General features: G+C 53.8%; 3 protein-coding genes across 4 annotated transcripts; 2 read left to right on the top strand and 1 right to left on the bottom strand.

Moving 5' to 3' along the window:
* Positions 1-398: 398 nt before the first annotated feature.
* On the bottom strand, positions 399-11,225 carry mmel1 (membrane metalloendopeptidase like 1). Of its 2 annotated transcripts, XM_086149612.1 has the most exons (24): positions 11,077-11,225; positions 7,594-7,767; positions 7,373-7,417; positions 7,054-7,113; positions 6,785-6,946; positions 6,583-6,663; positions 6,324-6,419; positions 6,124-6,242; positions 5,986-6,051; positions 5,653-5,787; positions 5,444-5,533; positions 5,045-5,181; positions 4,875-4,968; positions 4,661-4,789; positions 4,447-4,545; positions 4,290-4,373; positions 4,114-4,217; positions 3,639-3,697; positions 3,446-3,565; positions 3,245-3,378; positions 3,105-3,170; positions 2,932-3,027; positions 2,610-2,686; positions 399-2,205 (listed from the first exon to the last, which is right to left on the bottom strand). In XM_086149612.1, exons 2-24 carry the CDS (start codon positions 7,748-7,750, stop codon positions 2,106-2,108), a joined length of 2,310 nt encoding a protein of 769 aa, XP_086005738.1. In that variant the 5' UTR covers positions 7,751-7,767; positions 11,077-11,225; the 3' UTR covers positions 399-2,105. The 2 variants fall into 2 exon arrangements, with proteins under 2 accessions (XP_086005738.1, XP_086005739.1); XM_086149613.1 differs by lacking the exon at positions 6,583-6,663.
* A 4,798-nt stretch (positions 11,226-16,023) lies between these two features.
* miip (migration and invasion inhibitory protein) lies at positions 16,024-19,755 on the top strand. Its single transcript, XM_086149611.1, has 8 exons — positions 16,024-16,235; positions 16,998-17,080; positions 17,188-17,281; positions 17,377-17,565; positions 17,650-17,776; positions 17,852-17,948; positions 18,036-18,146; positions 18,219-19,755. The coding sequence occupies exons 1-8, from the start codon at positions 16,154-16,156 to the stop codon at positions 18,312-18,314; spliced, it is 879 nt and encodes a 292-aa protein (XP_086005737.1). The 5' UTR covers positions 16,024-16,153; the 3' UTR covers positions 18,315-19,755.
* A 1,204-nt stretch (positions 19,756-20,959) lies between these two features.
* Positions 20,960-26,960, top strand: tnfrsf1b (tumor necrosis factor receptor superfamily, member 1B). Its single transcript, XM_086148819.1, has 9 exons — positions 20,960-21,064; positions 21,820-21,925; positions 24,341-24,466; positions 24,556-24,714; positions 25,173-25,266; positions 25,348-25,592; positions 25,683-25,775; positions 25,879-25,937; positions 26,030-26,960. Exons 1-9 carry the CDS (start codon positions 21,002-21,004, stop codon positions 26,507-26,509), a joined length of 1,425 nt encoding a protein of 474 aa, XP_086004945.1. The 5' UTR covers positions 20,960-21,001; the 3' UTR covers positions 26,510-26,960.
* Positions 26,961-27,399: the final 439 nt, after the last annotated feature.

Genomic DNA, 27,399 nt, shown 5'->3' with positions numbered 1-27,399 from the left:
TCACCGTTTGCCCGACAACAGGATAAGTCGTTCCCACGCTTTAGTCGTCTCGTTGCTAATCACTGACCCACCGCTAACCGTCAGTCAGCGTCCAATGAGAAAGAGGAGGCAGGAAACAGCGTCAAAAGGCGACAGAGATTAGCAGGAGTATCCAAAAATCGATGGTGAGCAGTGGAGGGAGAGGTCGGAGGATGCTAAAGGGGACTGCGGTAATGGAGCTAACCACGGCGACGGCCATGTTTGCCTACCGAACCGTATGTATCGTGTGATCCCTCATCAGGCTTTGCTTAGGATTTCTGGGTCTGTTCAATATTGGTTACCATGGCGACAACTATGCAGCTTTAGCCGATCCTGACCTCAGCGTCGGTGTCAGGATTCATCTCAGAGGCGCACATACACGGGGGGGACTCGGCCGTCCAACTTTAATGTCAGTCATCACAGATCAGTCACAAAAATAGCGAATTAATATTCAATATAGATTATAAACACATTCATGAAACACCCGGCAAAGCGACAGTGCTATTTCATAAACACCCACGTCCACAAACACGTTTCTCAGCTCGCCGTGCCTACAAGACGCTATCGCGCTTTTACCGAAAAGAAAAGGTTCCCGCGCGTCAAAGACGAGGAGCAGGACGGCGGTCGGACCGGGGTTATAATCCCTTCCGTGGAGCAAAGCGTGATGTGTATATACAGTAACACACACTTCATAATCCACTGGACGCAGTTAGCTTGAATGGTAGCTTATGATCTCCAGCATTCCTGTAAAGAAGCCAAACGTAGGGCGTGCGTTGTCTCAGGTAGTCGCACGCCTCTGGCGCTTACATTCCAAGGGAACGGTCGTCCGCCGGTGCGTCCTCGACCTCGACCCCGACCCCGCCTCGCTCGGGGGCTGAGGCTCCTGAGTTGCACCGACGCGTAAAGCTTCAACGTGCACATTCGTGTTGGGCGGCCTCAGGCAAGACCTAACAGTCGTGGTCGGGGTGAACGGGCGGCGCGGGTTTGTTTGTTTGTTTGTTTGTTTATTTTGTGTTTGCCCCCCCGATTCCCCATCACCTGCCTTTTTTTTTTTTTTTTTTGGAAAAAGTATAAAACAGTGTCCTAGGCTGCTCCTCTTCCTTGCCGCTGCCTGTGGGCTGACCAGTCGGGTGACGGGGGTCGGTACACAACCACCCCAGCTGCACACCATCAATCAGTGCGAGATTGATGGCGAACCACCCCGTGTGTGTGTGTGTGTGTGTGTGTGTGTGTGTGTGCGTGTGTGTTGCATTCAAGGCCTTTTCTTTTCCCTAATGCTACGGTGTGATTGGCCGTGAGACTTTGAACCTGCACAGATTCAGATAGACACCTGTTAGCCGCTAGTAGGAAGCGAAAGGAGGGATTAGGATTCGGTTTCTACGAGTGTTTGAAGGTGCAGGAGATGAGGATTTTCGGTCGCTTCAGGCAGAACCCGAGGGGGATCATGGATCTAACCGGCGACCTAAGTGGTGGCTTCCAGGAAGCAGCGCATCTGACCTTCTGCAGCGAGCACGCCGCTCTCTGAAGAACTGTCAGGTTCACGTCGCTTCTGTTGTCGCACCACACACACACACACACACACACACACCATTACAGTCGGAGCGGCAGCGATCTGCAGAGCGAGGCCGAAGAACGAGTAGATTATGAATATTTATCGCCTCCCTGATGGCGTTAAAAGCTTTCCAAAGGTGATCTGGAGCCGCAGAGATCTAACAGTCCTGGAGTCTTTTGGGTGTTCAGGTCCCCGGAGCTCTGGGAGAACCTGCAGGGGGAAACTAATTCTGGCTATCTGAGTCTTCGCACTCACACTTCTACAAGGGTTTCTACAGAGGGGGGGGGGGGGCGAGAAGGAGAAAGGCCACGAGCTTCGACAGTCTCTGACGCGCCTCACTTCTCGCTCCTGGAGGTGTTCCTGAGACTGTGTCCAGAAGACAAGGGGAAAACCTTCTCCAGAACATCCGCCGTGTCTCCTCTTGGCCCCCACACTCATTGGAATTAGTGTCCCTCTGCAGGTCTGAGCTGAATAAGAAATGTGTCCGGTTCCTGTAGTTCGCCCTAGTAAAGAAATGGATGGGGGGGAAGGGGTTCTACCAGACACGGCACTTGAGATCGGGGTTCATCGGGCTGCCCTTCTGGCACTGGAAGGCCTCTGAGAAGGCCTCGAAGTTCTGCAGAGACCCCAGCACCCTGAGGAGGAAGGTGGGGGAGAACAGTGAGGGCTTGAACATCTCAACGTGAAGCGCAGGGACTCAGCTGTTTAATCTTTGGTACAGGCGGTGTCCAGCGGGGGCACCGGTAGCACCTAACCCGAGTTTCATCTTCGATAGCTTCAGTTAACTAAGAAAGATCTTCAGGTTCTTCCTGGAACCTGGAATCACCAGCAGCAGAGCAAAGGACCTCGACCCAGCATGCATCACCACCACAACAATGTTCTCACTTCCACCGCTGCGCCCGGGGGACGTATCTGGTTCTGCTCGGTGGTGCCAGAAACAACAGGAGGCAACAAAGTTGTGTGTGTGTGAGTGTGTATGTGTTTCCATCAGTCCCTGTACTTTAGCCAATAGCTGTATACATCCCATAATAATGCTCACCTGTACTCCAGTGGGCTGTGGGAGTCTGTCTTGATGGACTGGCTGGCGTATTCAGGACGATAAGCACCGCACCACACCTGGGAAAGAGCCAGAAGTCAGGAGATGTTTGGTCCTCCCGGTTGGAGGAGGTGGAAGATTGAAGGTGACGCTTTTACGCTTGTGGTTCACATTCTTCTGCAGCCACCGAAGACCTCGTTGGGTATCGGATTACGACCCCCCCCCCCCTCCTCCTCCCCCACAAGTGGATGTTTACTTCGCCACCTACTTTGAATTTTCTGCAGCCTGAGGAAAAAGAAAGTTGAATGAGCGGGTTCTCCCTCACCTGGGCAAAGTTGAGGAAGAAGAGCTGCTTGTGGTCCATGTCCAGGCCGGGCAAGCGAGGCTCCTCCCCCTCCGTCTCCACCCACTTCAGGTAGGCCTGTTAAAGGAGCACAGTGTGAAGTCTCCATTCGGTCCTCGAGGAGGCAGAGGTTCTTCACGTGGCCAACGCCGGACCTTGTAAGCTTGACGAACCCCTCCGTTGTCTGCGATGTTCTCCCCCAGGGTGCTGATCCCGCTGACCTGCAACCCACAGAGGACGCCCACATCAAGGGGCGTGGGTGGGGGCGGCTCCAGGCGGAAGATCTCACACTTACGTTCTGTCCACCCGCCATCTTCCAGTTGAAGCTGCCGTACTGCTGCACCATACACTGGGACTGCTCCTTGAAGTGCTCGGCGGAGAAGTTGCTCCACCAGTTCAACATGTTCCCATCCTTGTCGAAGTTTCTACCTGCGGAGGGCGGCGGAAGACACCTGAGCTCCGATCGTCCGGCTCGGACTGGGCGTCCGGGTCTCACCGTTGTCGTCGAAGCCGTGCGTGATCTCGTGGCCGATCACCATCCCGATCCCGCCGAAGTTGAGAGCCTGCTGCTGGTGTTTGCTGAAGAACGGCGGCTGCAGGATTCCGGCGGGAAACACTGCGGACGAGGAACAAGAACAAGAGCGGACCTCCAGACGGAACCCATCCACAGTCAGACCTGAGGATCTCACCTATCTGGTTCCTGTTGGGGGAGTAAAAGGCGTTGACCACGGCAGCCCCAATGATCCACCTGGGGAGGGACGGAGAAGAACTCAGAACCTGGTCATCTTGAGTTCTCAAAGCCTCTCTGGAACCAATCACAGTCGTCGCTGGGGCGAGGGGGCGGGGCTTAACCTAGACGGCTGTCCACCACAGACCTCCGATCATTCACCCTCTCATTCACGCCAGTGGACAGTTAGGAGACGTCAATGAACCCGCTGACCATTTGTGGACCGTGAGGGGAAGACAAGAACCCAGGCAGGAGAACATGGGGATAACGCAAACAGGGTACTACCTCTTGATCAGAAGGTGGAACCTTCTCGCAATGAAACAACTGACCTCCTATGATTCTTTTTAAATGTTGTGGAACGACAACCGTTTTAGTAGCGAATGTTCTGCCGGCCCAGATCTGTGGACAGAATCTTATCGCTGAAGGTCACAGCTTACAAGTCGGGGTCCACTGGTTCTCGCAGCTTCTTCAGGCTCTTGTGTGCCTCACATCTGAGGTTCTCCAGGATGTTCTCGAAGTAGAGTTCCTTGCTGAAATTCAGCTGAAAAGAAGACACGGTGAAAACGAGTTGCCAGGCAGTCGTTTTGGAGACCGTGGCTCAGCTCCATCTTACGTTGGCGTACTCCTGGTCCAGCTTCTGGTTGCTCTGCTCCAGGATGTGGTCCGGATAGCCGATGTGCTCCTTGATGGCCAAGGCCTGCGGGAGAGGCACGGCGGTCAGTGGAGCCCAGAGGTCCTCCAGCAGGAACCAGAACCTTCCCGGCGTGTACCTTTTCCCTCGCCTTCTCCTTGGACGGCGCGTCCATCCAGCTCAGCTCCTCCAGCGTTTCCACATAGGCCTTCTGGATCTTCCCGATCAGGTCACTGACCTGCCGCACATTATGGGGTTTATCTCACGCGGCCGCCACGACATCGGGCTCCGAGGTTCTCCGGTTCGGATCCCTGATCTGCTCCCGTAAATCACCTTCGAAGCTGAACGCTCACCATGCGCTTGCTCTCTCCAGCGAAGGTCTCCCGCACGTAGAGGGCTCCCACCGCATTTTCCATGCTGCTCTTGACGTAACGCACGCACTCCCTCCACCAGGCGTCCTCCAGGGTCGTCCCGAATAAGGTCTGCAGAAAGACACGGGTATGCCGACCGGACCTGCGCTGGGCAGAACTAGCCGTGTGTTAGCGCGGCAGGAAGTGACCGTCGCACCTTCCTGTAACGAGACCTGGCGTCTTTGAAGCGGCGGCTCAGGCTGTTCACCCTGTCGAAGATCAGCTGCCAGGCCAGGTAGTTCTGCAGGGATCTGGAGATACGGCCGCAGGGTCTCCGTTAGCGCCGGCTCTGCGCTCACCTGTCGGTTCCCGCCGGCTCGGACTGACCTGACGCTGTGTCTGGACAGAATGTCGTTCATCCTCTCCAGGTAGGGGGCGCCGTAGACCACCACCTCCTCGTCCGGCCGGACCTCGACGGACACGCTGGACAGCACGCCCCGGATGAACCGGATCCAGTTGAACCCCTGGAGGAAGCAGGTTAGTCTCACAGGAACTACACTAGACGTACACTGGGTTGCCAAGATGTTTGTCTCTCGTCTGCTGTGTGAGGTACAGCTGTAGATCGAGTTCCACCGATGGAACCACACATGAACTCGAAAGCCCGTTTCTGACGAACCGACACTTTCGGTTCGCCCTCGGCTAACAGGTACCAGTGGTGCATGTAGGACACGCTGAACTTGGTTGCGGTGGGCAAACAGGTGTCCCTCCGAGGAGGTCTCCTCTTACATTCAGGCTGAAAGTGTTCTGCAGCTCCTCCAGGGTTATTTTGCTGTAGAGCATGGTGACGTCCTGGCGCTCCTCCGCCGGCGACGTGGCCTGGAAGGCAGAGGAAAATGGCACAAGTGTGTGTTTGGTGCACCTCACCGCACAAAAAGTAGTCTATCCTTCTCCGCAGATGCCGAACGGATTCTCCCGTCGTGGCGTCCGGTACTGACATTGGCGATATCGGTCTCCAGCTCCAGCACTTGCATCATCTCATCCCACACGCCCTCGTCGTCTTGCGTCAGGTTCCTGTCCTCCCGGGTCATTTTCGCGATGGAGACCATGAAGTGGAGGTAGGCCTCCCGCACCTGCGGAACCAGGCTCGAGGTCAGGAACACCGTTGAAAAGGGAGATCCCGGAGAGTGTGGATCGCTTCTCCATGAATGAACTAGAGCACGTTTTTCGGGTGGACTGACTGTCCAGATGTCAGGCTTGGCTGGAGCCAAAACGAAGATCCGCTTGGAATCGGAGTCAATGGACGTCAAGGGGAACTGTTCAGGCCTCACCTTCTTGTAATTTCCGTCGTTGAAATAATAATCTCTGGAGGGCATCCCCAGGGTCGGCTGGTCGATCTGAAGGAGAGCACAGGAGCGTTCGCAAGCTTGGCGGATACATGATGAGGTTGTCGCCGGGGTCGGGCTTACGTAGATGACGTGGCGGCTGGAGTCGCGGTCGTCGGTCCAAACGTACATGTCCAGCAGGGCCTTCTTGTTGAAGCGGGCGGAGAGCGTGGCGAGCGTGTCCTCCAGGCTCCAGGCCTCCTCTTCAGCAAGAGAACATTTTGATTCACGCAAGAAGATCCGCCGTTGCCCCGTCATTCGGTGGACGAGGTGTCTTTCCTCACCCGCACTGCTGTTCCAGGCGTCGGACGCGACGGGCCAGTCTCCGACGCTGTCGATCAAGCTGAGGAGGGGCAGGGAGTCGCGCTGCTCAATGAGGCCTGCGGGATGAGAAACAATTACCGTGGTCGGCGGTTTCACCCCGGGAGCCGGCCGAAAATCAGTTTCCATGGCAACGTCCTCTCCCGGGAAAACGCCGTGTCGCCCCAACCTAAATGTAGCGCTCGTGTCCGAACCGTCGGAGCGCGGATGCCGGAGACTCACTCTCGTTCATGCAGGAGCTGTACAGGATCTTGGCCTTCCTGATGGCGTCCCTGTCCTGCGCATTCTCTGTCTCCAGGACACCTGCGAGGACAGAGCGCACGCAGACCTTTCCCGCTCTGGATCGGAAAAAACAAACCGACAAAAAAAAAAAAAAAAAAAAAAAAAAAACCCACGTCGCACCGAGCCCCCGGGGCCAGCTGACCTTTGAGGACAATCTCCAGCTTGTCCCTCAGAATGTCAAAGATGCTGTGGCGGGAGCTGGTCTCCGGGATGACGTGGCGCTCCAGCCAGCCCCCACAGGCATACTGGTAGAAGTTGTCACACGGCTTCACCGACGTGTCCATGTTTTGCAGGAGGCGGGAAGCTTTTTTTTTAATTTTTTTTTTTATTATTCGTACCAGAGAGAGAAAGGAAGAACGTTGGAGACGAGCTGAATGTCAGCAGAGGGCGGACGAACCCAGGCGCGCTCACCTGCTGTGACGCAATCCGCCGTCGTGCAAACATCCTGGAGGACGGAGTCGCGCGGCCGGCCTGGGAGAGATCAATATCAGCCGTTACGGGGGGCGGAGGTGCCGATAGCGTGCCATGAAAAAGCTCAGGCCAGTTGCACGTGGAAGTGGTGTGTGTGTGTGTGTGCGTGTGTGTGTGAGAGGCCCATCTGTGTCAGCAGTCACCTCCGGGTGACACTGCTGACCGGGCAACAGAGGGAATTACAGTATCGTGGGGCCGCTGTTGGAGGGGCAAACATGTGCTCCCACATGCATGCTTTGACAGATGCAGACATACACACCTTTGCCGGCGGGAATCCTGGACACGCCTGACCTGTAGGATTGTTCTGGAAGAGAGGAGCTACACATGTCAGACACAGGTAGATGTAGTAGACGTGAAATTACATTGACAGCACACACACACACACACACATAAGACAGGGTGTGTGTGCGCTTTGGGCCTCCAGATGATGTGAGCCGGCGGGCCGTGGAGGTGAAGGCCTGGAACGAGCGGAGCCCTTACCTTTAACAGCGGAGGTATAGAGGACCACCAGCCCGGCCAGGGCGCCGCTGACCAGCAGCAGCAGCACCGACAGGCCGACCTCCGTCGCCGTCCAGCGCCGCTGCCCGGGTTTACTCGATTTCTCCACGATGTCCATTTGGCTTTCCGATTTGCCCATCCTCCTGACAGACGGCTCTGCGAGAAGGACATCATAGCTCTGTGGGAGGATCCAGGCGAGAGCCACAGCCGCCTGAGAGTGTGTGTGTGTGTGTGTGTGTGTGTGTGTGTGTGTGTGCGCGGCACCACCGTCATCTCTGTTTTGCACTTTTGCACACGCGATGATCCATCTGAAAGCTTGCTAGCCGGCACCGGCTGCTGACTGCCCGCTGCAGCATCGCCAACAGCTCCATGTCAATGCCGTTTCAAGTGCTTCCAGGGGATTCTGACTAATATTTCCAGTTTCATTCATTCATTGGTTCATTCATGGTTGCGGTGGGAGTGGAGCTTCTTCCTGTTGTCACCCGACGACAGACGGGTTCACCTTGGAGACCTTCAACCATCCGCTCGCTCGAGTCATGTAACTATTCACCCATTCGCTCATCCTATAGAGCCATACAGTCCTTCGCTCACTCATTCACGTCATCCGGTCAAACAACCATTCACCGTTTAACTCCAGCGCACGTGCGTGCACACAGAAACCCAAGTTCCCTCAAGCAGCTGCAGAGCCTCCCTCCCAGTATGTACTGCTGCTCTGCGGTGTTTGTTTGAACAGGACCTCCTGGAGGTCTGGTCTGTGGCCGCGGCAGGAAGCATCTTGGTTCGGCGGGTCACCAAGCGGAGGGTTCGGGTTCCCCGCTGATGATGTCACAGATAGAAAAGATCAGGTTCCTTAAAGCGAAGCGGCGCAGACCCCTTGGTCCTCGGGGGTTTCCGTGGCAACAGTCGGACCTGTCGCCGCAACCCTGAGAGGCCCTCCTGGCGATCTTCGCTGCTCGCTTCCTTACTGTCAGAATGAGTTTTCTTTCGTAGGGGTAGTGAGGAGCCTCTATGGAAAGCCGCAGCACGAAACTCGATGCCGTCGTATGGCGTCCCGTTCGGGTCGGCAGCAAGTGGCATCTGACTGCGATGGCGGGCCGTGAAAGCGGGGCCTCTGCACCGCCGTCACAAAGATCCAGCAAAAATAAATAGAAAAGACCGCGGCCTCCGGTTGTCGGAGAGCGGCGCCCTCGTCAACCGACCAAACCCGGCTCGCTGACAGCACGCTGGCTGCGTGGACTGGAAGCCGGCCGGCCCGTCCATCACCCTCCACCCCACCACCACAACCCAGGACTGGAAACTGTAATCCTGACCATCATCCGGAAGGTGTTAGCTTTCCCCGGAAGAAAAACAAATGAGCAAATGAGCTCGGCTCGCGGGCACATCTGCAGGGTTTTTGGGACGTTTTGGAGGTCAAAGGCAAAGCTCTCACTGTCCTTGTTAAGCCCCGCCCCTTTTCTGGAGGAGCATACCCTTTATGGACTCGCTTCTGATATGACCGACCAATGAGCTGGCGACTTTTCGGTCTAATTTCGGGACTTCACGGCCCTCCCGGTGGAGGTTTGGCGTGTCTGGTGGAGAACCACCCGGGACCCGGACAGACCTCCTGGACATCTCCTAACCTCTGACAACCATAGCCCCGACAGCCAATCCCGGGGAACATCTGTCCTCCCGGAGCTCCTGGGTGGAGTGCATCTCTTTAGTCGTGTCTCGCTGTCACGACGACCATCTTCCCGTCCTCCTGGGACCGCCGCCGCAACCCGGGTGTTCTCTCACCTAACATGAACCCAGCGTACTGTAGACTCAAACTGCTGTGTCTTCATCTCCTGCAGTAACGACGCCACCCCACCTCCCCCGCCTCCTGTCGCGCTGCAGTAGTTAATTCAGAGCAGAATAAATTTATCACTCGCCCCCATCCACTTTTAATTGTCTTGAGCGGCGGCTCGCTGTGCGGATTGGATGTAACGGTGCTGCCGGAAGCAATTTGGCAAAGGCTAAATGCCCCAGTAAACTAACAAAACATACACACACACACACACACACACACACACACACAGATGCATGCGCGCTCCAGGCTCTGAGCCATCTTAAGCCTATATTCCACGATGGCTCATTTCCGTGCACCATAATTATGCACGCGTGGACTCCGTATTGCAAATGAGCGCTTGTTGCCGGGGACAAAACGGCAATAAGCGGTATCTTCGGGTTGGCCGGCTCCGCGGCACCTGCTCGCCTCCCGTCGGCCATCGGCGGCTCGGTCCGCAGCGGTCCATTACGCCCTGCTGACAGATGCCAAAGAGCGGGGCTAGTTAGAGGCCGGCTGCCTGCACAGAGGACACAACCTGCACCTCCGCCCCCCTCGCTGAAGGCACGGTTAGCTTCGGCTCCGGCGTCACTTAAATGCTGAAAGGCTTTGTGTGCGTTCGATGTATTGGAACCGAACCTGCAGCCGAATCGCTGTATTTCACGATTTCCTCATCGCGGCGCCGTGGAAACATTCCTGCGTCCTGGAGGCCGGAGGGCCGGGTTCCGGGTCCCGTCTTCCGGCCGGGTGGTCGGGGCGCCCTCTGTGTGGCCACGCAAATAAAACCCGGGGGCCAAAAAAATTCTGAACACAGCTGAGTGCTGCTCCTTGTTTTCCAACTTGATGGCCACAGGGGCCGGGGGGGCACGTGAGTGAAGAAATGGAGTTGAGACAGCTTCACCGTGGAGGTTTTCTGAACAGACACGCACGTAATTAGCTCTGGACTTAATGACCTCGAGGCTGTGAAATCATTTGAATCAACCCCCCCCCCCCCCCCCCACCTGGCCCCCATCTCCGAGTGTCGGACTTTGTTAGAGGTGAAGATCCGCAGGCGGACCGGACCCGGATCTGCGCCGGAGTCGTGTTCGGATGACGCGCTCCGCAAGTTGATCGTGCACGTTTTCCTCACCGCGCACATGAGAACGAACCCTTCCCGGAAAGCGGCGTTTCCCCGCCTGCTCTCCAGACCTTGGTTACCTTTGCCTCGTGACAAGGTGGGACCCGAAAGTCCTCCAATGTGTGAACCCCGAGGACCCTGCGGCTCCGGGGCCCGTCAGACGCGCCGGCGGACAGCCAACGCACTCGCTTTTCCAGTTTGAACGTCGGATGTTTTGTATTTTTTTAACGGCCTCACGGATTTAAGCTCATTACCGCCGCTGCTTTCCTTCTTCTGTGGTGCTCCGGAGCAAAAACAAACATGGATTAACACCACGGGTCCCGCGGGGCCGGCGGTGTGCGCGGACCCTCAAATCCTCTCTGAGCCGCTTTCCCGGCACTCAAATCACCCAAAACATGATTGAAGCGACGAAATGCCCCGCTGGAGTCACCAGCGCTCACAGATCAGCCCCGCCGGCGGCTCGCAAACCTCCGCCAGAAGGTCCAGGTGCTCCTCAGCCCCCCCCCCACGCCTCCTCCCTGCCCGAGCTCGGGGTCGGCGGACTTACCTCGGAGGTATGACGGGGTCCCCTCGCCTCTCCCTCGCCACAGGCTAATATCCCAAACACCCCTGCTGAGCCTCCACTCAGAGCTGGTGTGAGGAGAAATGAGTCTGAGCGGTGGCTGGAGGAGACGCTCTCCACCTCAGCACGCTGCCGCCAGAGTGTGAGGGGAAAGAGAGAGAGAGAGAGGGAGGGAGGTAGAAAGGGAGGGAGGGAGGAGAGAAGGCAGATGGGAGGTGATAGTGCTGGATTGTTTTCTGTTAGCGAGAGGAAATATGGTGACGCGTGCAAGCTTGTGTGTGTGTGTGTGTGTGTGTGTGTAGGACTTCAGCTGGGCTGTATCATCTGTTTGTGCTTGTGGTGGATCCAGGGGTCAGGTTGTTAGTGAATGTGTCTTGCTGTGACCCCCCAACACACACACACACACACACACACACACACACTGAGCATCTTTAAAAAGGGCAGGAAATCTTGCAGATGTTCCAGCAAACCTGAAGCTCTGCAGCTCCTCGCTCGCCGCCGCCATCGTCTCTCCTTTCATCATCCAAATCACCGTGAAGTTAATTAACCCCCTCCCTGGTGTCCAGAATGACCCGTGGTGTGTGGAGGAGCCAGCGGGGGTCTGAGCGTGGAGCTCCGAGGGAACCTGTGTCAGATGGAATGGCGGGAAGCCCTGGCTCATTTTCTGCCTAATTAACCACAATAATGAGGTGGTGATGGGAGGGATGGGCTCAGGTTCTCAGGACAAGATGAGAGATTCGGATTGGGCGAGTGAACACATGAACGGAGATGGATCCCTGCCTCGGAGGGCAGCAGGAGGCCTGGAGAACATCTCGCCTCAGGGAGAAGAAGGGCTTGTCTTCACTCGACAGAGAGAAAGAGGGGTCAAAGGGGTCTCATAGTTTTCGGGGGGTGGGGGGGGGGTCTCCTCATAGTGTCATGCAAGTCGCCGTTTCAAGTTGCTGCATGGCTCAGAACCTTTGTGCAGAACAGAAATCACCTCGGCGCCTGAGGAACCCCCCCCCACGGTCCGCCGCTTTGGTTCGATCCAAACGGTGACATCACAACCGGGCTCCACCTATCACATCCACCCGATGGCGGACGGACAGGTATCTCTCCATCTATCCAGGATCTTCAGTTAGAAAACACTCCGAAGCTCCTCCAGACGTTTCAATGTCGAAGGTTTATTCCAGCCAATCACAGCTGACGCTGGGGAGGGGGGCGGGGCCTAACCCGCACAGGCAGCTGTCAATCATCCAAGCATTCGTTCTCCTGTTCACACCTGAGGATGATTTAGTGTTTTTGGACTGTTTGGATGGAGAGCCTCAGAAGAACCCATGGATAGAAGTGACAGAGAGAAGCCCAGGGACGAGAAGGTCCCTCCCATCTTTGGGCTCTGGTGCTTCTCCAGGCGAGCTGCGTCCCTCCGTCAGCAGCCGCCTAATTAAAAAGCTGTCAGGCACGTTCTCCAGGCCGCTGATCACACAGCGTTGGGCCGCCTGGCAGAAAACATCCCATAATGGAAGGCTCGCTTTCATGCTTGCCCTCAGGAAGCCGGGGCGGGGGGGCGGAACCCACGTCTGGATCAGAACCCCCACGGTCCTGCAGACCTCAGATTTGTTTTTTTTCTGTGCATGAAAATAATGGTCAAGGTCCACAATGAGGGTTCCACATCTAGGTTCTCTCCATGTTCTCCCGCCGGGGTTCTGTCTGTGTTCGACTTCTGCTCGGGCTCTATCTGTGTGTTCTGTAGTCAGAGGAGAGAAGATAGACTCCTGACAGCGTCGGCCGTTCTGTCGAAACCTGTGACATCGAGCGAGCGAGCGGGGGGTGTCTAATTCCTGGAAGACTTGAAGGAAAGACCCAGATAATAAAACATCTCCTCCGCCAGACCCGGACCTTCTCGCGTGTTCCTCTGATCCCCTGATGGGTAGCAGAACCTCGGTCCGCGCTGGCGGTAATTATTGCTCTGCCTGCCCCGCGTGCAGCACGGCGGGATTTGAGCTGCAGACGCGTTTTAATTGCACGGAGGGGAAAAAGGAAACCGTTCCGCCGCAGCTTCTGAGCCGTGACCTCCCGATGGTGTCGTCTGGAGGTGCTGCTCTCCTGGGCAGGAACGGTGACATACTGCCATTGATCCTCCGTCCCACACGGCCCGTCTCCGGCGACGCTTGTCCTGAAAAACGGCGGCGGCGCCATAAAGCGCGGCGGGATGTGCCAGGAATTAATGCCCAACCATTCAGAGAGGATCCATCTGACAAAGCAGGGGCAGATGAACAACTGCATCCCCACGCACTCCTGACGCGCGTGCATGTGTGTGTGTGTGTGTGTGTGTATGTTCTCGGTGCGACCGCTGCCATGTGAGAACGCGAACCCTGTAATCACACTGATTATAACTTTTTGAAAAAGCCCTCCGGTCTGGACGGCGTTTCTGACACACACACACACACACACACACACACACACACACACTCTGAGCCAGAAACACAAAGCAGCCTGAAAAGCTGGAGGAGGCGCTGACCTTCATCTCCATCTGAAAAACAGCGAAAAGGTTCCATTGTAAGAAGACCTTCTTAAAAATGTGCTGAGCTGCAGAACCGGGTCGGTTCTGTCTGTCCGTCTGGTCTGATCCCAGGACGATGGTTACCTCGTGTAAACATGTGTGACCTTCAGACTCAACCCTCGCTCTCGCCCCCCCCACCGGTTCCGGTTTGCCCCCCCCCAGTGAGGACCTTCTAATCCTCTTATCTTAATGGCAGCCGCCATTATCGCAGGAGCAGCGCCAAACATTGAACCCTTTTCCACTTCTTTATCAGCAAAGCAGAAAGAACCTGCCGCCGCCACCAGGTTCCTCAGGGATCCTCCCACCCCTGAACACCTCACAACATCAGCTTTCTAAGTCATCCGCTTGTGTAGATCCTGCACCCTGCGCTGCTCAGTCCTCACACCCAGGCCCGGAGTACTGCACTTTACTTCAATTTACAGCCATCAGTGGGATTCGGCCGTGGCGTCGGGCCCGCTCAGCAGCCAATCAGCTGACGGAGATGGGTTCTGCTCCCGAGTGAACCTTCATCGCCGTCCGCTCATTAGGGAGCTTTTAGACCCATGAGCCTTTTTGTTTTAACGCCGGAGAACAAATTGCCACTTTGGCACAATTTGCATGATGGTGGCGGCAGCGGCGGCGGGAGGGCTGCCGCCGCTCCCCCGTCGGCACATTAGATCTGCTTTAGACCGAAGCACGTGGATGTTCTGCAGCCGGAGGAGACGCCCATCTTTGACCCTGCAAGTTGCGTGTGCAGGAGCCGGGCTTCGGAGCGGGATCGATGATTTCACAAGGTCACGCAACATTGAGGCGGGAAGGAGCGCTCCTCCTGCCGAGGGAGTTGCGATCCCGCCCGGTTGGGTCTGAAGGCCCCGGTCCGGCTCCAACTCCCCCGTATCTTTGGTTCCCCAGCTCTGGGACCGGCTCGTGTTCATCACAGGAGCTCTGCAGGTCCTTCTGTTTTTCCTTGCCATCGCTCCTCTAATGAACAGCGAAGCGTTCAGACGGCGGGCGGTAATCACACGCTGCCCGGCGGAGAGGGCGGGGGCTATTACGGGGACCGGGAGGGGTCTGCCTTCTCCACCCGACACTTCAAATGATAATGGGGTGCAACTCCATAGCCCTGCGGTCAACTAATCACGCCGGACGGAGACGGACGGCTCGACATGCAAACCGGGCGTGACCGGAATACTGAGCAGCAGTTCCATGCCGTTACGCCCGCGACCCCGTACCGCCCGCGGCGCGCTCATTAGAGCCGCCGCACACGGCCGGGGTCGGCATAAATAAACCGACGCCCGCCGAGCACAACAGGCGCAGGACGGGGCCGCACAGCGTGTCCTCCCAGGGCCAGGCGGCGAGGGGACATCAAGCCGCCGCCCGTCCGCCGTCTCCGCGGTTATTAGCTCTGCATGCGGCGGAATCAGAATCAGAATTAGAATCAGAAAAGGATGCAGCGCACGTGCAGAGGCCGGTCATGTGACCCGGCCGCAAAACCTGGACGGATATAGAGCCACGTGAAGAAGGGGGGGAAGAAATCAGACTTTAAAAAAAAAACAAACAAACAAACATCGGTTCAAGGGTCTTACCTGAATCCATGGTAACGGCCTCTCGCTGTGACACGCACACACACACACACACACACACCTAATCCTGTAGAACCACAATGCAAAGCTCCAGGGAGACTATTACAGTTTACAATGTCTATTGTATTTACAAAACAAACAGAAAATGATTGGATGAGAGGGCGAACGCTTGTGTGTCTCTATGCACCCCTTGATGGATGTTCCAGGGACGGCGAATCCCGCTTCACGCCCGGCGCCAGCTGGGATAGGCTCCATCGCCTCCCGACCCTGAGAGCGGGAGAAGCGCTATTGAGAATAAATGAATCACTGATGACGGCTGGCTCATTATTGTGACATGTTGAAAGGTCGGCCTTCTGTTTCCTGTTTGATATCTCACCTGCCTGCCCGCAGCCACGGCAGCTTTACCTGACGTCCCCATCCTCCGACGTTCTGTTGTGTCTTATTTTGTTGTTTCTTCTTCATCCTCAGTGACACGTTGGATCCTATCATATCCCTTCATGCACTTTGGGTGTAAGCAGCTGAATTTGTGTCCGGACGGCGATCGAACAGCAGCAACCAGCATAAAAGGTGCAATAATAATGAAATAAGATATGATAGAAAAGAAAAAATAATGGAAATAGACTAGAATAATATCCTCCCTCATTGTGCGCTGTACTGCAGCGGTCAAATAGCGCCCCCTGCTGGTCATCCCCCGTCACTGCAGCCGAGCCCTACAGTGCTCCTGACCCTTTAAGAGCGGCCGCAAGGCGTGACGGGTAGGCGAGTCCTGGCCAATCAAATCACTGTTTTCACCGCGTTGCTATGGAGACAGCAAGACCAGTTTGAATCTGGACGGATTTCCAGTCGACTGTCTCTGATTTTCTCTCACCGGAAGTCCGATTGAGTAGTTCTGTTTTGTTTTTTTTTTTAATTTGTTTTTAGGTTTGTGTTTTACGCAACAGCAAATCTTATTCGTAGGATGTTTCCGGCGGAGCGTCTGGAGGTTTTACGACAGCGGAACAGAGATTTGCTGCTGCAGCTGGAGCGGCGGCGGGCGGCCGGTACAGGAGGCAGAAGGATCCTTACAAAATCTAACTCCCCTTCATGTTTATTTCTCAGTCTTAATTTCTTCATCATTTCTTCCTCCCTCTCTTCTACTGAACCCCAAACCTTAGAAGTATGCACAAATGTGCAGCTTTGTTTCAGTCCTCCACTCAGACAGCATATTGTAATGTCGGTGTGTTAGTTGCATGTTTTATTTACATTACATTACATTGCATTTGGCAGACGCTTTTATCCAAAGCGACTTACAATAGAGGACATAGGGACTGCAAATACACTTGCAAATACACGATGCACAGGAAGTATACAGAACAGTAAGCTTGGGTTAGTGAGGTTTTGTTTTTTTTTTTTTTTGGACAGAGACACACAAACGTACACACACACACTGCATAGCCTAACTTGCTGCCAACCTGATCTGGGGCATCAGCGCAGTAAAAAGTCCTGAAAGAGAAACGTTTTTACCTGTTTCTTGAAGGTTGAGATAGATGATGCTAGTCTTGTTGCTTCTGGGAGTTTGTTCCACCACTGAGGTAGTAGAACTGAGAACAGTTTTGCCTGAGATCGCTTAGAGCGAGCATAAGGTACTGCTAATAGGTTTTTATTTCTGTTGTCACAGCGTGATAGTGCTAAAAATAGTGCTAAAAATGCTAAAGTGCTAAAAATACTTCAAATTAAAGGAAGAATTAAAGGAAGAAGGAAGAAGAAGAAGAAGAATTAAAAAAAACATGTTCCCTGTTCTGAGAACTCTCTCTCTCTCTCAGGAGCCTCTGCTCCGTCCACCCTCTTGGCCCCCCCTGTGACCTCAGCCCAGGCCGTCCCTCCATCTGACATCACGGGCAAACAGGTGGGCGGCCGACGCGAGCGGTCGTCATGGGAACATTTTATTTAGGAACACCATATGATGTCATCACAGTGTGCGACATCATATTTCCTTCCCGCCTTGTTCTCCAGCCGGAGGAGAAGCCGGGCCCCTGGGGCTCCGGAGGGGGTCCCGACTCAGACCGGCACCATCTGCAGCCTCTGCTGGGGTACGACTGGATAGCAGGTATTGTCCACAGTGTCTGACCTCCAGGTGTGTGTGTGTTTGTGTTTGTGTGTGTGTGTGTGTGTGTGACCTCCTGCCGTGCTCCGTCCCTGCAGCCATCCTCGACCTTGGCGACCCCCTGGCCGGCCGCTCAGACCGCTTCTTCGACGAGCTCCGCACCTTCCGGTCTCTCCACCGTCCGCAGTGCGTCAGCCCCCCCTACATCGAGGAACCTTCATCAGATGTTCTTCACAGATGTTCTGAAGAGAAGAGTGGCGCGGAAGTCAAGGCCGCCGGCCATCAATGTACGGCGGGGGGGGGGGGGGTCACTCTCGGTTCTCAGTGATGCCGGCACCGGTCCTAATCTCCGCCTCTCCTCTTCGGCCCAGGTATTTTCTCCTACAGGATGAACAGCAGGTTGTTCCCCGTCCCTCTGCACCCTCAGGAACGCTGTCCCGTCTGCAGGAGATCCAGGTCCTCCCACACTGCCACTTCCGCCCACCCGGATCACCTCAGGTAAGACGTTGCGTGGAAGTCCTACCTCCAGCTGTGTTTGGTCTCCACGCATGGTCCAGATGTCTCCTCCCTTAGGGTCAGCGTCCCATGCTCCCGTTTGCAGCCGCGGTACGAGCACAGAGCCCGCCGCCGCCGCAGCTTCGACCCCGCCGACAGCCTGGCGTTACCGTCGGTGAGTCCCTTCATGGCGCCGCGTCGTTCCCGCTGACGGACGCCGAGCTGAGCAACCACTTCCTGTTCTGTCCCCGCCGCCGTCCAGCACTGCCTGTCGGGCTGGTCCACAGTGAGGCGGGGAGGCCCCCCTCCCTCCGGGACCTTGGACCTTCGGGCCAGCCTCAAGGCCGCGGGCGCCATGAGTAGGGGACCGCAGGTGAGCGAACTTCTTCTGGCCGGAAGGAACCGTCAGAAAGATAGCAGCATCCATCTCCTTCATGTTTTCCAGGAGGTGTCGGTTCCCCTGCAGGACGTGTTCCGCCTCCCTCGCCCCCGCCTTCGTCACTCAAGAGTCAAACCAGGAAGGGGAGAGGTTTATTCATAGAGGGACAGATGGAGCGTCAGGGTCAGAGGTGGAGGTCCTCCAAACTCTCAGTGAACACCACTTTGGCAAACTTCTTCTCAGGCTGGTCCTTCGTGGAGGTCACCTCTCACCAACCCAGATGGTTCCTGCTGGTGTTTCCATGGCAATGGGGTGGGATCCTTACCTTCCACCCCAGTTATTTGCAGTTTAGTGTGTTTTCTGGTGCCAGCCCGTGAATTTCACAACCTCTCTGCTCACTCCTGTTGCCGGGAGACGACACCGCGTTTCCCCTCCCAGCCAATCACCCCGGCGCCCACTTCCAGATTTCTGTTTCTGATTTCCTGTCGCAGTTCTTCATCGGTGAGGCCCAAAACACGCGAGATATACTGTACGTGTGTGTGTGTATATATACACTGCTCAAAAAAATAAAGGGAACACTTAAAAAACACATCCTAGATCTAAATGAATGAAATATTCTTATGAAATACTTTGCTCTTTACACAGCTGAATGTGCTGACAACAAAATCACACAAAAATGATCAATGGAAATCAAATGAGGTCTGGATTAGGAATCACACTCAAAATCAAAGTGTAAAAACAAACTCCAGGCTGATCCAGCTTTGATGTAATGTCCTTAAAACAAGTCAAAATGAATCTGTGTTGCTTCCTGAGTGGACACTATGATTTCACAGAAGTGTGATTGACTTGGAGTTACATTGTGTTGTTCAAGTGTTCCCTTTATTTTTTTGAGCAGTATACATATGTATGTACGTATGTATGTATGTATGTGTATGCTCAACATAGAGAACTTTCACACCCTGCACTTTCAAAGCACATTACCACACACACGACACACACATAATGATGTGCATGCTAGTCACCTTACGTTGGGGGTGTCTTGCTCAATGACACTTCAGCACGCAAACTGGTGGAACAGGGGATCGAATTAGCAACCACCCACTCTACCATCTGAGCCTCGGCCACCCTGCTGTACACGGGTATATAGATGTATTTATACACTGCTCAAAAAAATAAAGGGAACACTTAAAAAACACATCCTAGATCTAAATGAATGAAATATTCTTATGAAATACTTTGCTCTTTACACAGTTGAATGTGCTGACAACAAAATCACACAAAAATGATCAATGGAAATCAAATGAGGTCTGGATTAGGAATCACACTCAAAATCAAAGTGTAAAAACAAACTCCAGGCTGATCCAACTTTGATGTAATGTCCTTAAAACAAGTCAAAATGAATCTGTGTTGCTTCCTGAGTGGACACTATGATTTCACAGAAGTGTGATTGACTTGGAGTTACATTGTGTTGTTCAAGTGTTCCCTTTATTTTTTTGAGCAGTATATATTTGAATCTAGATTTTTATGCATATATGCATATATTATGCATATATTTTTAGAAACGCGACAGAGACGCAATTCTTACTGGTCGGTAGGTGATCAAATACTTATGTCATGTAATAAAATACAAATGAATTACTTAAAAATCATACATTGTGTTTTTCTGGATTTTTGTTTTTGATTCCGTCACTATGAGAAAAGTTACAGACCTCTATATGCTTTTCAAATGGGAAAAGCTGAAAAATCAGCAGTGTGTCAAATACTTATTCTCCCCACTGTAGATGAATATTATCGTACAGTATATAGATCATCCTTATCTCTATGTACAGTATATATTTATCCATCCATCTTCTACCGCTTATCCTGCACTCAGAGTTGCAGGGGATGCTGGTCGCTAGTCAATTACAGGGCCAGAGACAAAGACAGACACAGAAAGGTCCCCTTGTCGGAATCCAAACAGGGTCCTTCGCGCTGTGAGGCCGAAGCACCAAACTAGCTCGAGCCTCCTCCTCGCATGAAGTCAGCGCCTTGATGACATCACTTCCGATGTTCTTCTGATATGCACGCATCAAAAGCCACCCTTTCCGACACCTTTGCGCTGCATGCGGCGCAAAGGTGGGGAAATGACGTGGCAGCGGCCCAGAGCGGCCCGCGGTTCCCGCCAACCCTCAGAGGTATCTGTAAAACATTTGGGGCACTGACAGGATGACGACACCCTGAGGCGGCGCCGTGGGGGCAAAAGCACGGCGAGACGAGGCAAACCCGCTGCATCTGCAACGCAGAGAGGTGAGGAGGACGTGGGAGGGGAAATTCTCTTCACAGTGGCACCGAAGACAGAGAAGAACCCTGAGGGTCCACAGGGGTCCAACTTCTGCTCAGGGCACAGCGACCACACACACACACACACACACACACACTTCTCAGAGTGGGTGGGTGGGGGGCAACAGACTGACTCCTGACAGAACACACACACATACGAAAGGTCACGGTTGTGTGGACTTCTTAATCAGATCAAAGTGATGCAGAGGAACATCAACCACAGCTTGTGTGTGTGTGTGTGTGTGTGTGTGTGTGTGTGTGTGTGTGTGTGTGGGGTGTTCAACCAAAATATTTGAAACGTGTTACCTCCATTGTCTTTCAGATAGCTTCAGCATCAAGACCTCCTGAGTTGAGTTTCTGTCTGACATCTGGTAAGCAGCGCTCAGTGAGATCTTCTGATGACGACTGTAATGTGGTCATTTGGCTTCTTCTGTTTCCTTCCTCAAAACTGCACTCCGCCTCTCTCCAGACACCAGTTTGAGGAAATTGCGAGCGCCGGACGGTTCTTCCTCTGCACTCAGAGAGAGGCGATGGCAGCCGCCCCGCGACTCTCGCTCCTGCTCATTCTCCAGCTGAGCCTCCACATCTCACAGGTAGGTCCGGGGTCTGGTGGAGGGCGCTGGGCTCACCAGGGGGAGGGACGCTGGGGTCTGACCTCCACATTCTTCAGGAGTCAGAAGAGCTTTTAACACTTGGCTGTTTGGGAGGAGTTGTTTGGAAGGGTTCGGTTTTCCGTTTCTAGACAGAAAGGAGTTTCCAACGCCCACCCCCCCTCATGGATAAGGGTGACAGTGTATGTGTGTGTGTGTGTGTGTGTGTGTGTGTGTCTGTGTGTGTTTGTGTGTGTGTGTGTGTGTGTGTGTGTGTGTTAGGGGGTCAGGTTTTGAGCATCAAAGTTAAATAAATACTTAAGTTAGATCAACTGTCTGTGATGGAGAGATCTTTCTCATCTCGTCTCATTTCTTCTCTTCTCTTCTCACACACACACACACACACACACACACACACACACACATACACACATACAACTCAGTAGCCTCATGTTTCCTGTGCTGCTGTCAGCAATCTTCAGCCTGCTCCGTCAGAGCTGCGAGGAGTTTGACCTTAAAAGGCCCTCAGTGACGACACGTCGCGGGTTGAAACTTAAAACCTCCTCAAAACCATCCTAGGACCTTCCTAAGACATTCTTAAGCCATATGCTGTGGTTTCAGGGGCCCAATCACAGAGGAACCCCCTGTCTTGGCACAAATTTTTCGAAAGCAATCGCAACCTTCCCGCAGGTGTGGCGTTGGGTGTTGGTTCCCCTACAGGACGTCGGCGGTACTGACACTCTGCCTCTGTCTCCAAGGCCCAGTCCCCGCCCTACCGGGCCGACCAACCCGGAACCTGCCGGAATGAGACCCGGGAGTACTGGAATGAAGACGTAGAGCTGTGCTGCAGCAGGTGCCCCCCTGGTGAGTTCCTAGCTGAAGGTGGGGAAGAGCCGAAATGGGGAAGGTGCTCTGACGGGGAGAGGGGGCCCGGTGCGAGGTCCGCTTAGGTTCTGAGAAGAGTATCAGTCAGACCGCAGATGGGGAGATGCTGGGGTTTCCGAGATCATCGTGAAAACCCCCCCTCCCAGGTGGACTTTCACACAGTCATACATACATGAATCACATGGGTGAGCAGACCCAGAGCAGACCTGAGCAGGTCCAGAGCCTTCCTCAGGGAGGGACTATAGCTGCCTAATCACTGCAAGAACCTTGTTGTGGCTCCTGGACAGCAGAGGAACCAGGGACCGTGGACCTTCAGGTCCTAGAACCATCTCTGCTCCTACCCGAGGTAGGGTCTTCCTAAAGTTCCATAGGAATTCATAGGTGCTTGCTGATTGGTGGCACTCACAAACTGCTCCCACTAGCTGATACTTTGAGCAGAGCTCCATTTTTCAAGCCTAAGGTAATTAATGGGCAGGCGTGGGGCAAAAGACAGAAGCAGGGTGAAGGTCCTTGTCGTGACCCTCAGGAACCCCAGAAGCCGACTGTCCCGTCCCGGCTCCTCTGTCTGCAGACTGGACGGTGCAGAAGCCTCTGGAGCTGCACGTCTCGGAGAATGTGCACTTAAATTCTGGACCCGATCCAGTTAGCACTAGCACTAAGCAAAAAAAAATTAATCACTCTCATTGGAGTTGCCCCGCTGCCAGCCTCTGCCCGCCCCTTCCAATCATCTGATGAGTATCTGGGCCATTATAAAATGCAGGCGAGACATTAATGGACCACCCCCAACTCCGCTCTGAGGCGATTTAATGATTTTCCTACCTGGTTTATCAGATAAAATACAACTTGACTTATTGCATTATATGATAACCCCCCGCTGGGACCCACACTTCTTCTTCTTCTTCTTCTCCTTTCGGCTTTTCCCTTCAGGGGTCGGCACAGCGAATCAACTGTCTCCATCTAACCCTATTCTCTGTATCCTCCTCTCTCACACCGACTACCCTCAAATGCTCTTTCACTACGTCAATAAATCTTCTCGAGATTTCTTGCCTGGAAGCTCCAATTCCAGCATCTGTCTATCAATATATTCACTATCCTTCCTTTGTACATGACCCAACCATCTCAGTCTGGCTTCTCTGACCTTCTTTTAAAAACATCTAACATGTGCTGTACCTCTGATAGACTATCCATCCTGGTCACTCCCAAAAAGAATCTTGGCACCTTCATCTCTGTGACGTCTGGCTCTGCCTCCTTTCTTTTCATCATTGTAACTGTTTCTTGTTTTTTCTAGGTCTACAAAAACACAATGCAGCTCCCTTTGGCCTTTTCGTACTTATCTATTCGCATTCTCAAAGCAGTTACTGCATCTGTAGTGGTCTTTCTAGGCATGAAGCCATACTGCGGATCACAAATGCTGACTTCTGGTCTCAGTCTAGTTTCCACTTCTCTTTCCCATAACTTCATTGTATGGCTCATCAACATTATCCCTCTATAGTTGTCGCAATTCTACACATCCCCCTTATTCTTGAAAAATGAGCACCATCAGACTTCATCTCCATTCTTCAGGGATCTTCTCACTCTCTCCCCTCCTTGCCTCTCCTAGACACTTCCACACCTCCGCAGGTTTATCATCAGGACCAACTGCCTTTCCACTCTTCATCCTCTTCAATGCCTTCCTCACTTTACTTTTACTAATCTCTACTACTTTGTAGTCTACAATAGTCACCTCCTCTACCCTTGCCTCTCTGTCATTTTCCACATTCATCACCTCTTCAAAGTACTCTTTCCATTTTCCCATCACTCTTCTAGCATCTGTCAATGCATTTCCCTCTCTATCCTTAATCACCTGGAACTGTTATACATCCTTTCCATCTCTATCTCTCTGTTTCGCCAACCTGTATAGATCATTTTCTCCCTCTTTACTGTCCAACCGAGCATACAAGTCATCATACATAGTTCTGATATCCAAAGTCCTTTGTCTCAGCTCCAGACTCTTGCCTTTTCTCTTCTCTCTCTTCTTCCGAACACGTCTTCCTCCTTTCCTTCTTTGACCTACAGTTGCCCATTTTCCATTGGTACCCTGTAGGTTATCGGTACCAATGGTGGTCATTGTTAACCTGGGCCTCAACTGATCCGGTATGAGATTATTAGGTTTGAGTCACGTGTTTGGTTTTGGCAAAAGTTTTACGCCGGATGCCCTTCCTGACGCAACCCTCTGCATTTATCCGGGCTTGGGGACGGCTCAGCAAGACATTGGCCCGTGCCACCCTGAGACTGCCTTTCCCGCTGAAACCCGGACAGCCCTGCAAAAACTAACACAGTAACACGCTTTAACGTGCAAATATTCATTGAGTTGTGCTGTGATTGGTTATGACGGCGGTCTCTGTATCTGGACAGGACAGTGGGCGGCAGAGCTGTGCTCCGCGCACGCCGACACCCAGTGCAAGCCGTGTGGCCAGGGCCTCTACATAGAGACGTGGAACTACGCCAGGAAGTGCTTCGCCTGCTCTCGCTGCAAGCAAAGTCAGTCACTTCGAACCTCAAACGCTAAGATGATTTTCACGTTGGCGGTTTCATCCCGTCACCCGCCGCTGTTTTCTGTGCACACGCAGACAAGGGCCTTCAGCTGGCCCAGAGCTGCTCCTCTACCAGCAAGGTCCGGTGCAAGTGCCTGCCTGGGAAGTACTGCTACGTGGGATTCCAGGACCCATACTGCAATGACTGCGCCGAGTACACGCCATGCCCTGCTGGATACGGAGTTGTCCAAGCAGGTACGCACACCTCCACATAGGATGGAAGACGGAAAGTCGTCACAATCTGAAGAACCCAGAACTAGTTGGTCCAGATGTGTGAGTGAGAGGGTGAGTGGTTGTCTGTCTGTGTGATGGATCCAGGGCGAACTACACGTCTTGCCCAGTAAAAGCTGGGATAAGCTGACAACTCTGACTGCAGGAGAGGCGGTATACAAAATGATGGATGAATGACTGCATGAATTATAATGTGGCATTCCATCCAGATCCAGCAAAACCTCTTCATTAGTACAGCAAGTTCTATTTGTGTCTGAGTTTTCCCCCGCAGACCCCCTTCTGTGTGTAAATGTAAAAGGATTCAAATATGTCATCTGGATGTTGCTTTAAAAATACATTTCTCATGTGGAATCGTCTGCCCCGCCCCTCCTCCGTCTGTGAATGTAAATAAATTGACAACCTCTTTCCATGTGGGTTCGCAGGAACAGCAAATTCAAATGTGAAATGTCAGACGTGCCCCAAGGGGACCTTCTCCGCCATCGTCTCCGCCACAGAGCCCTGCAGGCATCACACACAGTGAAGTGCAGCCGCCGCCACCGCCACCACCACCACCATCTGGCTGTTCGGGCCTTTTAATGCATCCTTGTTTCTCCGCAGGTGTCCCGGGAATGCCACCCTCGCACCGGGAAACTCCACTTCGGACGCGCTGTGTGACCCTGAGCCGGCCCCCCTGTCCAGCAATCTGCTCATTGGAGGTCAGCCCCTGGCCTCTACCACCCCGGCGCCGCTCCATCCACCAGGACGGACGGACCCGCCGCCAGAATGGTCATCCATAGGCAAGACATCGCCGACGTACACGAGCACGAGCGCGCTGCCGAGCAGGAACATCGACACCAAACTAGGTAAACCGGCTGAGTGGGGGGCTGAGATTTCCTGAAGGAAGGCGAGGCTTGAAACGCCCCCTGTGTTTAATCCCTCTGCCTCCGTTTCAGTCGCCGCCATCGCCAGGACCGTCGGGGTCAGTCTGCTCTGCGCTTCCCTCGCCACCATTCTGCTCGTCGTCTGTCGACCCTTCCGGAAAAAAGGTAACCAGCGAAGAAAGATTGAGCGTGTCGTAACCTTTGTTTTGAGAAACGCTCTGATTGCACCTCCGGTTGGTGGAAGGACTGACCATCTGCTTTTCCCCAGATGCTGCAAAGTTCCCTCCCAAAGTGGATGCAAACGGAAACTGCAAAAGCGACGCCGAGGTGGGTCCGTCCGCTTTTCCCTCTCGTGACTGAGCGAATGTCACGTTGCACGACAGATACTTGATGAAACTCACGGTGTTTTGGTGCTGCAGGTCGAGCAGATGTTCTCTGCAGACACCCAGCTGACGGCGTTCACAGTGACCGAGCTGGAGAAGCACAGCCTGATGCAGGAGGGCGAGGCAAACAGCCAGCAGAGCCATGAGGCTAAAACCTTGGCCGATACAGAGGGCTGCAGCAGGCAGGACTCCATCGGCCCCCTGCTGTCCTGCTACGACCTCCAGGATCCTCCTTCTGCTGTGACGGACTCCCCCGCCCCTCTGCCAAGCATCTCCTCCCTCAGCCCTCAGCCACAGATGATCAGTCCCACCTCCGCCGGCCCCCAGGTCAACGTCAATATTACCTTCCACATCGCGAACGGGTCTTGTGGAACGCCGCCCGTCGTTCCCGCTGACGTGCTTCCGGAAGACTTAAGCCTCTCTTTCGGAGAGGAGGAACAATCTTCCACCCTACCGCAGCAGGAGGTGGGCAAGGAGTGTCTGCTGGCGGTGGATGAGGGTAAAAGCGCCAAATAGAGACCCGGAGAGACTCACTGGCTCGGACTATCCGGGCGCCTCCTCAGCGCCGAGCACTCGGAGCTGGTGAATTTGAAAAGGACGTGGGTGTTGAGATGTTCCTTGTGTTCCAGAATGTGGAATTACACCTTCATCGCCGTGGTCTGCGTTTTGTCCATTATGACCACTTCTGTCTGCTTCATGTTTCCCCATCGATGAATATCCGGATGTAGGGAGCAGGACTCCCACCTCGCAGCCAGAAGGTTCCTGCTTTGATTCCCATGGTTGACAGGGTCCACCACGTGGATTCTCCAGGTTTTTCCTCCCCTAGTTAAAAACAGTTAATTGACGACTTAATCGTCCATAGGTGTGAATGAGAGGGTAGAGAGGGTGAATGCTTGGATGTCTGTGACTGACAGAGTTTTGAGTATCCGAACATATACTCAGTATTGTATGGGGGGGGGGCACATTAAAGTATGAATGTAAACCATAATGTGACCTACAGTTATTCTGCAGCGCAAGCAACCACTGTTTGCTGCGTAATTGTGTGAGTGGAGCCACACGTTTCTGTCACAGCGGGTTTAAATTCTAATCACACATGCTATTTCATTGATCGATATATTAAACCTGAAATATCGGGCGGTGCAATCCTCTCCTCCTAAAGGCAGTGCGGGTTCTGATGTAAAACCCAGCATGGCAGAGGCAGGCTAATCCAGGGAATGCATCTGCAGACTTAAGGGCACCTGAGGAGGCTCCTCCTGGAGGCTCCTCCTGGTCCTCGCCGTGGACCATCTCTGCTGCTGCGGGCGCTACCGCCACCTACTGGCGGAAAGTGAGCACAGCACCCTTGGACAAATCCCTCTGTTTTTTCCTCTTGACGTGTAATTTCTCCGTGACAGCCAACCTGCACG

The sequence above is a fragment of the Fistularia commersonii genome, chromosome 7 (assembly GCF_037954325.1).
Source record: "Fistularia commersonii isolate RoL2024-O1a breed Wild chromosome 7, RoL_Fcom_v1.0, whole genome shotgun sequence".
In the NCBI taxonomy this organism is placed as follows: Eukaryota; Metazoa; Chordata; class Actinopteri; order Syngnathiformes; family Fistulariidae; genus Fistularia; species Fistularia commersonii.
The sequence above is the reverse complement of the archived record's forward strand: the minus strand, read 5'-3'. Positions and strand labels throughout refer to the sequence as shown.